General features: G+C 45.0%; 1 protein-coding gene across 2 annotated transcripts in view; it reads right to left on the bottom strand.

Annotated features, from left to right (window-relative positions):
- dlec1 (DLEC1 cilia and flagella associated protein) overlaps nt 1–12376 on the bottom strand; it is a 102758-nt gene that overhangs the window by 24741 nt on the left and 65641 nt on the right. Inside the window, exons 30-31 of one of the 2 annotated variants that reach the window (XM_090189206.1) lie at nt 9032–9301; nt 26–148 (exon numbers count right to left, since the gene is read on the bottom strand). In XM_090189206.1, the coding sequence (XP_090045332.1) occupies nt 26–148; nt 9032–9301 (393 nt within the window). The remainder of the gene's footprint in view (nt 1–25; nt 149–9031; nt 9302–12376) is intronic. The other variant, XM_090189207.1, reaches the window with a different exon arrangement.

Raw genomic sequence — 12376 nt, 5'->3', positions numbered from 1 at the left:
TCAAATTTGGAAGGAACCATATTACCATGGAGTCAAGGCTCATGAAGCCCAAAGCGAAGGATACACAGGCAGCATTAGAGGTCAGTTCTGACAGGGTCAGGGGAGTGAAGGAGACGTGGATGGTGCTGCTTCCCCCTGCTGGGACATTCTGGAATAACAACAAGGTTATAAGACTGGTCAACATACCTGCTTTCCAGTCTGCTGTATACAGCACAATTAACGTGATGGTCTCTTAAAGATGGACATACTATCTGTTGTGGGGTGATGCAGTATGGGTAGTCTGCTGTAGAGTGATGCAGTATGGGTAGTCTGCTGTGTGTACTATCTGTTGTAGAGTGATGCTGTATGGGTAGTCTGCTGTATGTACTATCCAGAGATGGAAGAGAGACATATAGCGTCAATGAACTAAGCAGACCAGACCCAGCTGCTATCACATTGGTGTCTAAACAGACCAGAACCAGAACCAGCTGCTGCTACCTGTTTGGTGCTTATGGGAGAGCCACTCCTTAACCCTTTATGGCTAGGGCAACGTTGTAATTTTTTGTTTCAGAAGAAAAATTAAATGCATATGCATACGCATGGTAGCAATTAAAAGGGAACAGTTTGGAGTTCATGAGAAAATTATTAGACCAAATGTGAGGACACAACAGTTCACCTGACACAAGACTGAAACCAAACATTACACTGTTGATTTTATGTACATTTTGATTACAAAATTTGAAAATATACTGAAAATACATTCAGTAAAAGGGTAAGAATATTCCTGGAAGATGTGGGGTAGGTGCAGAGTGAGAGGACTAACTGGTGTCTCCAAGTGGCCTCACCTCTCCAAAGTGTGGGTTTGAGTGAGAGGAACAACTGGTGTCTTCAAGTGGCCTCACCTCTCCAAAGTATGGGTTTGAGTGAGAGGACTAACTGGTGTCTCCAAGTGGCCTCACCTCTCCAAAGTATGGGTTTGAGTGAGAGGACTAACATTTGTCTCCAAGTGGCCTCACCTCTCCAAAGTGTGGGTTTGAGTGAGAGGAACAACTGGTGTCTTCAAGTGGCCTCACCTCTCTAAACTGTGGGTTTCAATGCGGGGACTAACTGGTGTCTCCAAGTGGCCACACTTCTACAAAGTGTGCAGTTCCTAAGTCATTTCAATGCTATTTTCTGACTCGAAGAAGACACTAGAAGGCTATTTTTAGAGCTCTCCAAGCTGTGCCGGTGAGGAAATAGAACAAGCACACTTGTAGTGGTTTTGAACACAGCCCTGCATCCCCGCAATCAGACGATTACTGTTGTTGTTTACGCAATGCAAAAACTGTCCATTCTTTCCCCACTGATTCCGCCAAGCCCGTTCCCTTGGCTGTAGTTTCACTAGATAGTAAGTATGGACAGTGTGAATCTCGTTCATCCATTCATGCGCATCACTAATTAGATGTCGAGGCACTTGGCTACCTTAATCGAGTCATACTCACTCCGCCCTTTACTAGCGCTTCATTGAATTATTGAATTTCTTCACTTTGACTTGAAGAGCACTGGGCAGAAATCACTTCGCGTCAACACCCACCTTGGGCCTTTGCGATGCTTTGTTTTAATTAAACAGTTGGAATCCCCTGGTCTAGATCAGTTCTAAGCTACTAGGCACGAACAGGGCTGACGAACGGGGCCGCCGTAGCTGAGGAGATCCGCGAGAAGGGCCCAACACGCGTCCAGAGTTGCCGCCGCCAACCATCGGATCCAAGCCCCAATGGTTTGCTTTCGGCCCACCGCCAGACACCACCTCGATGAACCCCCTTGCGAGACCACGCACGAGAGACCACAAGATGGGCCGCACAATGAACTTCAAACGGTGGCGAGAGGAGGGCAACGAAGCAACTGCTCCCCCAGCCGTGGCGAGAGCCCCACTTCACACCCCAGCCTGACCGACCCAGCCCTTAGAGGGGATCTGACTTGCCGACTTCCCTTACATACCTACATACATTGTTCTAACATGCCAGAGGCTGTTCACCTTGGAGACCTCTGCAGATATGAGTACGGCCTGGAGCGAGATTTACACCCTCTCCCCCAGATTTACAAGGGCCAGCGAGAGCTCACCGGACGCCACCAGAACCGCATCGCTTTCCAGGGCTTGGGCCACTCTCTTGGGGCGAACCCATTCCAGGGCGCCATCTTTTGGGTCCTATTGCACACACTCCACCTCCCTGACAGAGCGAGCGAGACGGGCCGGTGGTGCGCGCCCCGGCCCTCACTTTCATTGCGAGACGGGGTGTATTCGGAGAAAACCCTCTGACTAGAGCATGCGTTAGCTTCATTGGGATAGGGGGCAGCATTGGGAAGTTTGGATGAAAAGCGTGCCCAGAGTAAACTGCCTGTTACTCAGGCCCAGAAGCTAGGATATGCATTGGATAGGAAACACTCTAAAGTTTCCAAAACTGTTACAATAATGTCTGTGAGTATAACAGAACTCATATGGCAGGCGAAAACCTGAGAAAAATCCAAACAGGAAGTGGGAATTCTTAAGTTTGTAGTTTTTTAAGTGAATGCCTATCCAGTATCCAGTGTTTGTGGGGTCAGATTGCACTTCCTAAGGCTTCCAGTAGATGTCAACAGTCTTTAGAAGTTGTTTCAGGCTTCTATTGTGAAAGAGGTGAGAATAAGACTACTCAAAGCAAGTGGCTCAGCTGAAAGCCTTGAGTTGTTTATCGCTCGTGGCTGTGAGCACGCTTTTCGTTCTCTTTCCTTTCTAATGAAAACGGTATTGTCCGGTTGAAATATTATTGAATATTCATGATAAAAAGATCCTAAAGATGGATTAAAACATCGTTTGACATGTTTCTACGATCTTTAATGGAACTTTTTTAAAACTTTTCGTCGATGTTGTGATCGCGCTTTGTGCCTTTGGATTACTGAACTAAACACGCAAACAAGGTATTTGGACATAAAGAGGGACTTTATTGAACAAAACTAACATTTATTGTGTAACATGGAGTCCTGGGAGTGCCACCAGTTGAAGATCATCAAAGGATAGTGATTAATTTAATCGCTATTTCTGACTTTTGTGAGTCCCCTCCTTGGCTGGAAATGGTCTGTATGGTTTTTTGTGGCTAGGCGCTGTCCTAACATAATCGCATGGTGTGCTTTCACTGTAAAGCCTTTTGAAATCTGACACAGCGGCTGGATTAACAAGACGTGTATCTTTAAAATGGTGTATAATACTTGTTTGTTTGAGGAATTTTAAATATGATATTTCTGTTGTTTGAATTTGGCGCCCTGCAATTTCACTGGCTGTTGTCGAGGTGGGACGCTAGCGTGGGACACTAATCCCAGAGAGGTTAGACTCCTTGGTCCGTGTTTCAAGATGGGTCGGGTGGGTTGCCAACATCGCCGCTGACCCCTGGCGCCAGTTTACGTGAGCCGATCCCCGCCCTGGCGACGCAACGTGGTCCGACCTGGTTGACATTCATGCCCCCCCCCCCCCCCCGTAGGGAGACATGACACAGCGGATACTAAGTCCTTGGCCCCGGGAAGAGGCGAGTACGGAGCAGGGGCGCTGTAAGCTCACGGCCGAAACCGGTAGCCAACTTTGCCCCCAGCCCTTCCAAGCCGACCCAGAGCCTGTCGAGGCGCACCAACGACGGAGGAAATGCGCCCGGGGAGGCTGAGCCCGATCGGAGGTCAGTCCCACAAGGGGATCCTACCACATCGGACCCACCGACCCTGACCCGAGTTGAATCCTCCGGGCGGACTGTACGGATATGGGTAGTGAGGCAGTATGTATGGGCAGTCTGCTGTACCTAGCTAACAACAAACATTCCCTTAAGAGTCTCATTAGGTCATTAACTAGCGTTTTCATAAGAATGTTTCCGTTATGTGCAAGGATTGTTTCCAAGAGACCATTCCCTTCATATCAAAAAGAACTTACCGAGCATGGTTACCATGTTCTCAGAACATAATATATTAATGTTATAGACATATTAAATGAGAACATTGCAAAAACATGAATGTGTCCAGTTTTCTGTGGGTTAGGAGAGTATTCAATCAACTTTCCACCAAACATGAGAATGGATTACCAAGAAAAACTTCCAAAAGGACACATTCGAGGTAGAAAGGAGGAGTTGGAGCACTCAACAACAAAAGTAGACAGAGATTTCTTTATGCTCACTTTAATCTATTGTACAGGATGTAAACTGATGACTGACATTTCTAAGTCAAGCTGACGTCTTCTTCAGAGTTTCACCAAGCATACACAGAACATGGTATCCATGTGCACAGAACATAAGATATTCATGTTCTAGATACGTTTCATGTGAACGTTGCATTCACAGTGCACACACAGTGCTTTTAACTGACATATTGACACACAATTACATTGTGAATGTTAAATTATTCTGTCATTATTATTCAACATGTCCTCACCTGGGATTTGAACTCACAACCTCTTGGTTCACGGTACTCCAATTTCCTGCTATGCCACCATGTCAGGTATCAGTTAATCTGACTATTCTCTCATCACTGACTGGATTTGATGATAATAGCACTGGTTTACGGGCTCCTAATCAACTGTGCTATTTTGTGGGGTTTTTTGTACATAATGTTGCTGCTACTGTCTCTTATGACCGAAAAGAGCGTCTGGATATCAGAAAAAGCAACCTCTAACTGAACAAAGATTTTTAAATTAATTATTTGAAGGATATACTAGTTCTCCGAGACCAGGCCCAAGTGAAGAAAAAATGGAAATACAAGGGGCAGAGATCGGGGTGTGAGAATTAGTCGGCAAAACCCGCCTCTACCATCCGTTCTATTGGCTAACGTGCAATCACTGGAAAATAAACTAGATGATCTCCGGTTGAGACTATCCTATCAACGGGACATTAAAATCTGTAATATCTTATGTTTCACCGAGATGAGGCTGAACCACGACACAGATAATACACAGTTGGCTGTGTTTTCCGTGCATCTGCAGGAACAGCTATGTCTGGTAAGACGAGGCTTGGGGGTGTGTGTCTATTTTTCAATAACAGGTGGAGCGCGATGTGTAATATTAACAAAGTCTCGAGGTATTGCTCATCTGAGGTAGAGTACCTACGGAAATGGTCAGATGACGCGGATGCTACGCTACATTATCCCAACAAGAAGCCATGGATTACAGGCAACATCCGCATCGAGCTAAAGGCTCGACTGTGTGATCACGCTCTCCATTGCCAAGCTGAGCAAGACTTTTAAACAGGTCAACATTCACTAGGTCGTGGGGCCAGATGGATTACCAGGAAGTGTACTCAGAGCATGCGCTGACAAACTGGCAAGTGTCTTCACTGATATTTTCAACCTCTCCCTGACCGAGTCTGTAATACCTACATGTTTCAAGCAGACCACCAAAATAATCCCTGTGCCCAAGAAAGTGAAGGTAACCTGCCTAAATGACTACCGCCTCGTAACACTCACCTCGGTAGCCATGAAGTGCTTTGAAAGGCTGGTCATGGCTCACATCAACACCATCATCCCGAAAACCCTAGACCCACTCCAATTCGCATACCGCCCCAAAAGATCCACAGATGACGCAATCTCAATCGCACTCCACACTGCCCTTTCACACCTGGACAAAAGGAACACCTATGTGAGAATGCTGTTCATTGACTACAGCTCAGCGTTCAACACCATAGTGCCCTCAAAGCTCATCACTAAGCTAAGGACCCTGGGACTAAACACCTCCTTTTGAAACTGGATCCTATACTTCCTGTACTTCCTGACGGGCCGCCTCCCCAGGTGGTAAGGGTAGGCAACAACACATCTTTTACGATGATCCTCAACACCGGGACCCCCCAGGGGTGAGTACTTAGTCCCCTCCTGTACTCTTTGTTCTCCCACGACTGCGTGGCCAAGCACGACTCCAACACCATCATTAAGCGTGCTGACAACATAACAGTGGTAGGCCTGATCACCGACAACGATGAGACAGCCTATAGGGAAGAGGTCAGAGACCTGGCCGTGTGGTGCAAGGACAACAACCTCTCCCGCAATGCGAGCAAGACAAAGGAGCTGATCGTGGACTACAGGAAAAGGACGGTTGAACAAGCCCCCATTCACATCGACTGGGCTTTAGTGGAGCGAGTCGAGAATTTCAAGTTCCTCGATGTCCACATCACCAACAAACTTTCATGGTCCAAACTCACCAAGACAGTCGTGAAGAGGGCACGGCAACACCTTTCCCCCTCAGGAGACTGAAAAAATGTGTCACGGGTCCCCAGATTCTCAACAAAAATCTACAACCTCTCCCTCAACATGAGCAAGACAAAGGAGCTGATCGTGGACTACAGGAAAAAGAGGGCCAAACACGCCCCCATTCACTGCACTGAACTGAGGCTAGGAAACACTGTCACCATCGATAAATCTACAATAATTAAGAATTTCAATAAGCATTTTTCCAGGGCTTTCCACCTGCCCCGGCCAACAGCTATGCACCCCCCACAGCAACTTGCCCAAGCCCCCCACCCCGCTTCTCCTTCACCCAAATCCAGATAGCTGATGTTCTGAAAGAGCTGCAAAATCTGGACTGCTACAAATCAGCTGGGCTAGACAATCTGGACCTTCTCTTTCTAAATTTATCTGCCGCAATTGTTGCAACCCCTATTATTAGCCTGTTAAACCTCTCTTTCGAATTGTCTGAGATCCCTAAAGATTGGAAAGCTGCCACAGGCATCCCCCTCTTCAAAGGGGTAGACACTCTAGCCACAAACTGTTACAGACCTATATCTATCCTGCCCTGCCTTTCTAAAGTCTTCGAAAGCCAAGTTAACAAACAGATCACCGACCATTTCGAATCCCACCGTACCTTCTCCACTGTGCAATCTGGTTTCCGAGCTGGTAATGGGTACACCTCAGCCACGCTCAAGGTCTTAAATTATATCATAACCGCCATCGATAAAAGGCCGTACTGTGCAGCCGTCCTCATCGACCTGGGCCAAGGCTTTTGACTCTGTCAATTACCACATCCTTATCGGCAGACTCAACAGCCTTGATTGCCTCGCCTGGTTCACCAACTCGCTCACCGAATCAGCGTATACATCAATGTTGTTGTTTGAGGCTATCCGGAACATATCCCATCACTAACATTGAGTGGCTGCTGCCAACATACTGACTCAAGACTATAGCCACTTTAATAACAAACAATTGGACGTAATAAATGTGTCACTAGTTACTAAAAACAATGCCACTTTATATAATGTTTACATACCCTACATTAGTCATCTCATATGTATATACTGTACTCTATACTATCTACTGCATCTTGCCTATGCCGTTCGGCCATCGCTCATCCATATATTTATATGTACAAATTCTTATTCATTCTTTTACACTTGTGTGTATTAGGTAGTTGTTGTGGAATTGTTAGATTACTTGTTGTTATTACTGCATTGTCGGAACTAGAAGCACAAGAATTTCGCTACACTCACATTAACATCTGCTAACCATGTGTATGTAACAAATAACATTTGATTTCTCAGATAGAGTTCAGTGTGTGAAATCGGAGGGCCTGTTGTTCCCTCACTAACTTTAAGCATCAGTTGTCAGAGCAGCTTTCCGATCATTGCACCTGTACACAGCCCATCTGTAAATAGCCCACCCAACTACCTCATCTCCATATTGTTATTTATTTTAGCTCTTTTTCACCCCAGTATCTCTACTTGCACATCATCATCTGCACATCTATCCCTGCAGTGTTAATACTAAATTGTAATTATTTTGCCTCTATGGCCTATTTATTGCCTTACCTCCCTAGTCTTATACATTTGCACACACTGTATATAGACTTTTCTAATGTGTTATTGACTGTATGTTTGTTTTACTCCATGTGTAACTCTGTGTTGTTTGTGTCGCACTGCTTTGCTTTATCTTGGCCAGGTCGCAGTTGTAAATGAGAACTTGTTCTCTAACCTACCTGGTTAAATAAAGGTGTTCTCAACTGGCCTACCTGGTTAAATAAAGGTGTTCTCAACTGGCCTACCTGGTTAAATAAAGGTGTTCTCAACTGGCCTACCTGGTCAAATAAAGGTGTTCTCAACTGGCCTACCTGGTTAAATAAAGGTGTTCTCAACTAGCCTACCTGGTTAAATAAAGGTGTTCTCAACTGGCCTACCTGGTTAAATAAAGGTGAAATAAAAAATAAAAAAAATACAATAAAATTCACATCGATGGGACTCACTCATGACTGCACAGCCATCCACGACTCCAACGCCATCATTAAGTTTGCCGATGACACAACAGTCGACAATGACGAGACAGCCTAAAGGGAGGAGGTCAGAGACCTGGCCGTGTGGTGCCAGGACAACAATCTCTCCCTCAACGTGATCAAGACAAAGGAGATGATTGTGGACTACAGGAAAAGGCGGGCCGAACAGGCCCCCATTCTCATTGACGGGCTGTAGTGGAGTGGGTCCAGAGTTTCACGTTCCTTGGTGTCAATATCACCAACACACTATCATGGTCCAAACACACCAAGACAGCTGTGGAGAGGGCACGACAACACCTTTTCCCCCACAGAAGACAGAAAATATTTGGCATGTGTCCCCAGATACTCAAAAAGTTCTCCAGCTGCACCATCGAGCTGCTCCAGCTGCACCATCCTGACCAGTTGCATCACCGCCTGGTATGGCAACTGCTAGGCATCTGACCGTAAGGTGCTATAGCGGGTAGTGTGTACGGCCCAGTACATCACTGGGGCCAAGCTTCCTGCCATCCAGGACCTCTATATTAGGCGGTGTCAGAGGAAGGCCCAAAAAATAGTCAAAGACTCCAGTCACCCAAGTCATAGATTTTTTTCTCTACTACCACACGGCAAGCAATACCCGGAGCGCCAAGTCTAGGTCCAAAAGGCTCCTGAATAGTTTCTACCCCCAAGCCATAAGACTGCTGAACAATTTATTAAATGGCCACCGGACTATTTACACAGATCAGTTAGTCGGCAATCGCCTGCACTGTTGGCTGCAATGTCAAACAAGCCCTCCATCTGCTGTGGAGTGATGCAGTATGGGTAGTATGCTATACGTACTATCTGCTGTGGAGTGATGCAGTATGGGTAGTATGCTATATGTACTATCTGCTGTGGAGTGATGCAGTATGGGTAGTATGCTATACGTACTATCTGCTGTGGAGTGATGCAGTATGGGTAGTATGCTATACGTACTATCTGCTGTGGAGTGATGCAGTATGGGTAGTCGGAGGCGTTGCCTTCATGCGGCCTGATGAAGACAGAGAAGAGCCTCTTCTGAGGAGACGCAGAGTGGACAGATCCTTCCTCCTCCTTCTCCTCCTCAAGGTCCTCCAGGTGAGAAGGAACAACCATTGATACATGCTTATGTGATGGTATCCGCAGCCACATCGACACAACAGAATGCTTATCACAGTAACAACGTTGTACATGTTGTGATAATGTTGAACCCATACTTGTGGCACATTGTACATGTTGAACCCATACTTGTGGCACATTGTACATGTTGTGATCATGTTAAACCCATAATTGTGGCACATTGTACATGTTGAACCCATAATTGTGGCACATTGTACATGTTGTAATCATGTTGAACCCATACTTGTGGCACATTGTACATGTTGTGATCATGTTGAACCCATACTTGTGGCACATTGTACATGTTGAACCCATAATTGTGGCACATTGTACATGTTGTGATCATGTTGAACCCATACTTGTGGCACATTGTACATGTTGTGATCATGTTGAACCCATAATTGTGGCACATTGTACATGTTGAACCCATAATTGTGGCACATTGTACATCTTGTGATCATGTTGAACCCATACTTGTGGCACATTGTACATGTTGTGATTATGTTGAACCCATAATTGTGGCACATTGTACATGTTGAACCCATAATTGTGGCACATTGTACATGTTGTGATCATGTTGAACCCATACTTGTGGCACATTGTACATGTTGAACCCATCATTGTGGCACATTGTACATGTTGTGATCATGTTGAACCCATAATTGTGGCACATTGTACATGTTGTGATCATGTTAAACACATACAGTGGGGCAAAAAAGTATTTAGTCAGCCACCAATTGTGCAAGTTCTCCCACTTAAAAAGATGAGAGAGGCCTGTAATGTATGTCATAGGTACACTTCAACTATGACAGACAAAATTAGAAAAAAAATCCAGAAAATCACATTGTAGGATTTTTTAGGAATTTATACCCTTTGTTGGCAATGACAGAGGTCAAACGTAAAGTCTTCACAAGGTTTTCACACACTGTTGCTGGTATTTTGGCCCCTAACCCTAACCCTCCTCTAGAGCAGGGATGTTTTGGGGCTGTTGCTGGGAAACACGGACTTTCAACTCCCTCCAAGGATTTTTTTATGGGGTTGAGATCTGGAGACTGGCTAGGCCACTCCAGGACCTTGAAATGCTTCTTACGAAGTGTCGTGGCGGAATCAGAATTATTTAGGTAACATTTATAAATAATATGATTTATTATTTTTATTTCATGCTTATGTGAGATATGTCATTAGAATGTCTATTTTTGGATGGCTGTTGGCCGGTCGGTTGCAGTTATCTGTTCTCTGTCAGGTTTCAGTTACTTGGGCCGCAGAGAGGGGAGAGGTCAAGCTTGTCTTCATATGTAAACATATCTTTTAAACCAATTATCTCTTGGCTCCACAATGTGCCAGTCACTGTGTCTCTGTGATCTTGTCCAGGAGGGGTGTATTTGATATATGCCTGTTGATGAGGTTTTGTTTTATGGTCCTGAGAACGAGATAAGAACATAGTTTAGGAGACAAAGCTGAATGATAATTTATAGCCAATGCTGTCTGGCTATGTGTGTCTTTGCTATAAAGGATCTCAGTTGCAATGTGTAAGGACTCTCAGAGAATTCATTGATAGACACTGAATTGATCTGAGAGTCACAGGGGTTGTGATGGAGCTCATATAATTAAAGATGGACTTTATGATAACTCTGACTTGTGTGTGGTTTGCTCTCATGATTTGGTAAATACAGGAAATTTCCACTACAGAAGCCACTCCTTTGTTGCCCAGGCAGTGTGTTTGGGATCATTGTCATGCTGAAAGACCCAGCCACGTTTAATCTTCAATGCCCTTGCTGATGGAAGGAGGTTTTCACTCAAAACCTCACGATACATGGCCCCATTCATTCTTTCCTTTACACGGATCAGTCGTCCTGGTGCCTTTGCAGAAAAACAGCCCCAAAGCATGATGTTTCCACCCCCATGCTTCACAGTAGGTATGGTGTTCTTTGGATGCAACTCAGCATTCTTTGTCCTCCAAACACGACGAGTTGAGTTTTTACCAAAAAGTTATATTTTGGTTTCATCTGACCATATGACATTCTCCCAATCTTCTTCTGGATCATCCAAATGCTCTCTAGCAAACTTCAGACGGGCCTGGACATGTACTGGCTTAAGCAGGGGGACACGTCTGGCACTGCAGGATTTGACTCCCTGGCGGCGTAGTGTGTTATTGATGGTAGGCTTTGTTACTTTGGTCCCAGCTCTCTGCAGGTCATTCACTAGGTCCCCCCGTGTGGTTCTGGGATTTTTGCTCACCGTTCTTGTGATCATTTTGACCCCACGGGGTGAGATCTTGCGTGGAGCCCCAGATCGAGGAAGATTATCAGTGGTCTTGTATGTCTTCCATTTCCTAATAATTGCTCCCACAGTTGATTTCTTCAAACCAAGCTGCTTACCTATTGCAGATTCAGTCTTCCCAGCCTGGTGCAGGTCTACAATTGCGTTTCTGGTGTCCTTTGACAGCTCTTTCTTTGGTCTTGGCCATAGTGGAGTTTGGAGTGTGACTGTTTGAGGTTGTGGACAGGTGTCTTTTATACTGATAACAAGTTCAAACAGGTGCCATTAATACAGGTAACGAGTGGAGGACAGAGGACCGTCTTAAAGAAGAAGCTACAGGTTTGTGAGAGCCAGAAATCTTGCTTGTTTGTAGGTGGCCAAATACTTATTTTCCACCATAATTTGAAAATAAATTCATAAAAAATCCTACAATGTGATTTTCTGGATTTTTTTTCTCATTTTGTCTGTCATAGTTGAAGTGTACCTATGATGAAAATTACAGGCCTCTCTCATCTTTTTAAGTGGTAGAACTTGCACAATTGGTGGCTGACTAAATACTTTTTTGCCCCACTGTACTTGTGGCACATTGTACATGTTGTGATCATGTTAAATCCATACTTGTGGCACATTGTACATGTTGTGATCATGTTGAACCCATAATTGTTTTGGTAGAAATACAGTGCCTTGCGAAAGTATTCGGCCCCCTTGAACTTTGCGACCTTTTGCCACATTTCAGGCTTCAAACATAAAGATATAAAACTGTATTTTTTTGTGAAGAATCAACAACAA

The sequence above is a fragment of the Oncorhynchus mykiss genome, chromosome 11 (assembly GCF_057628025.1).
Source record: "Oncorhynchus mykiss isolate SJ-2025 chromosome 11, ASM5762802v1, whole genome shotgun sequence".
In the NCBI taxonomy this organism is placed as follows: Eukaryota; Metazoa; Chordata; class Actinopteri; order Salmoniformes; family Salmonidae; genus Oncorhynchus; species Oncorhynchus mykiss.
The sequence above is the reverse complement of the archived record's forward strand: the minus strand, read 5'-3'. Positions and strand labels throughout refer to the sequence as shown.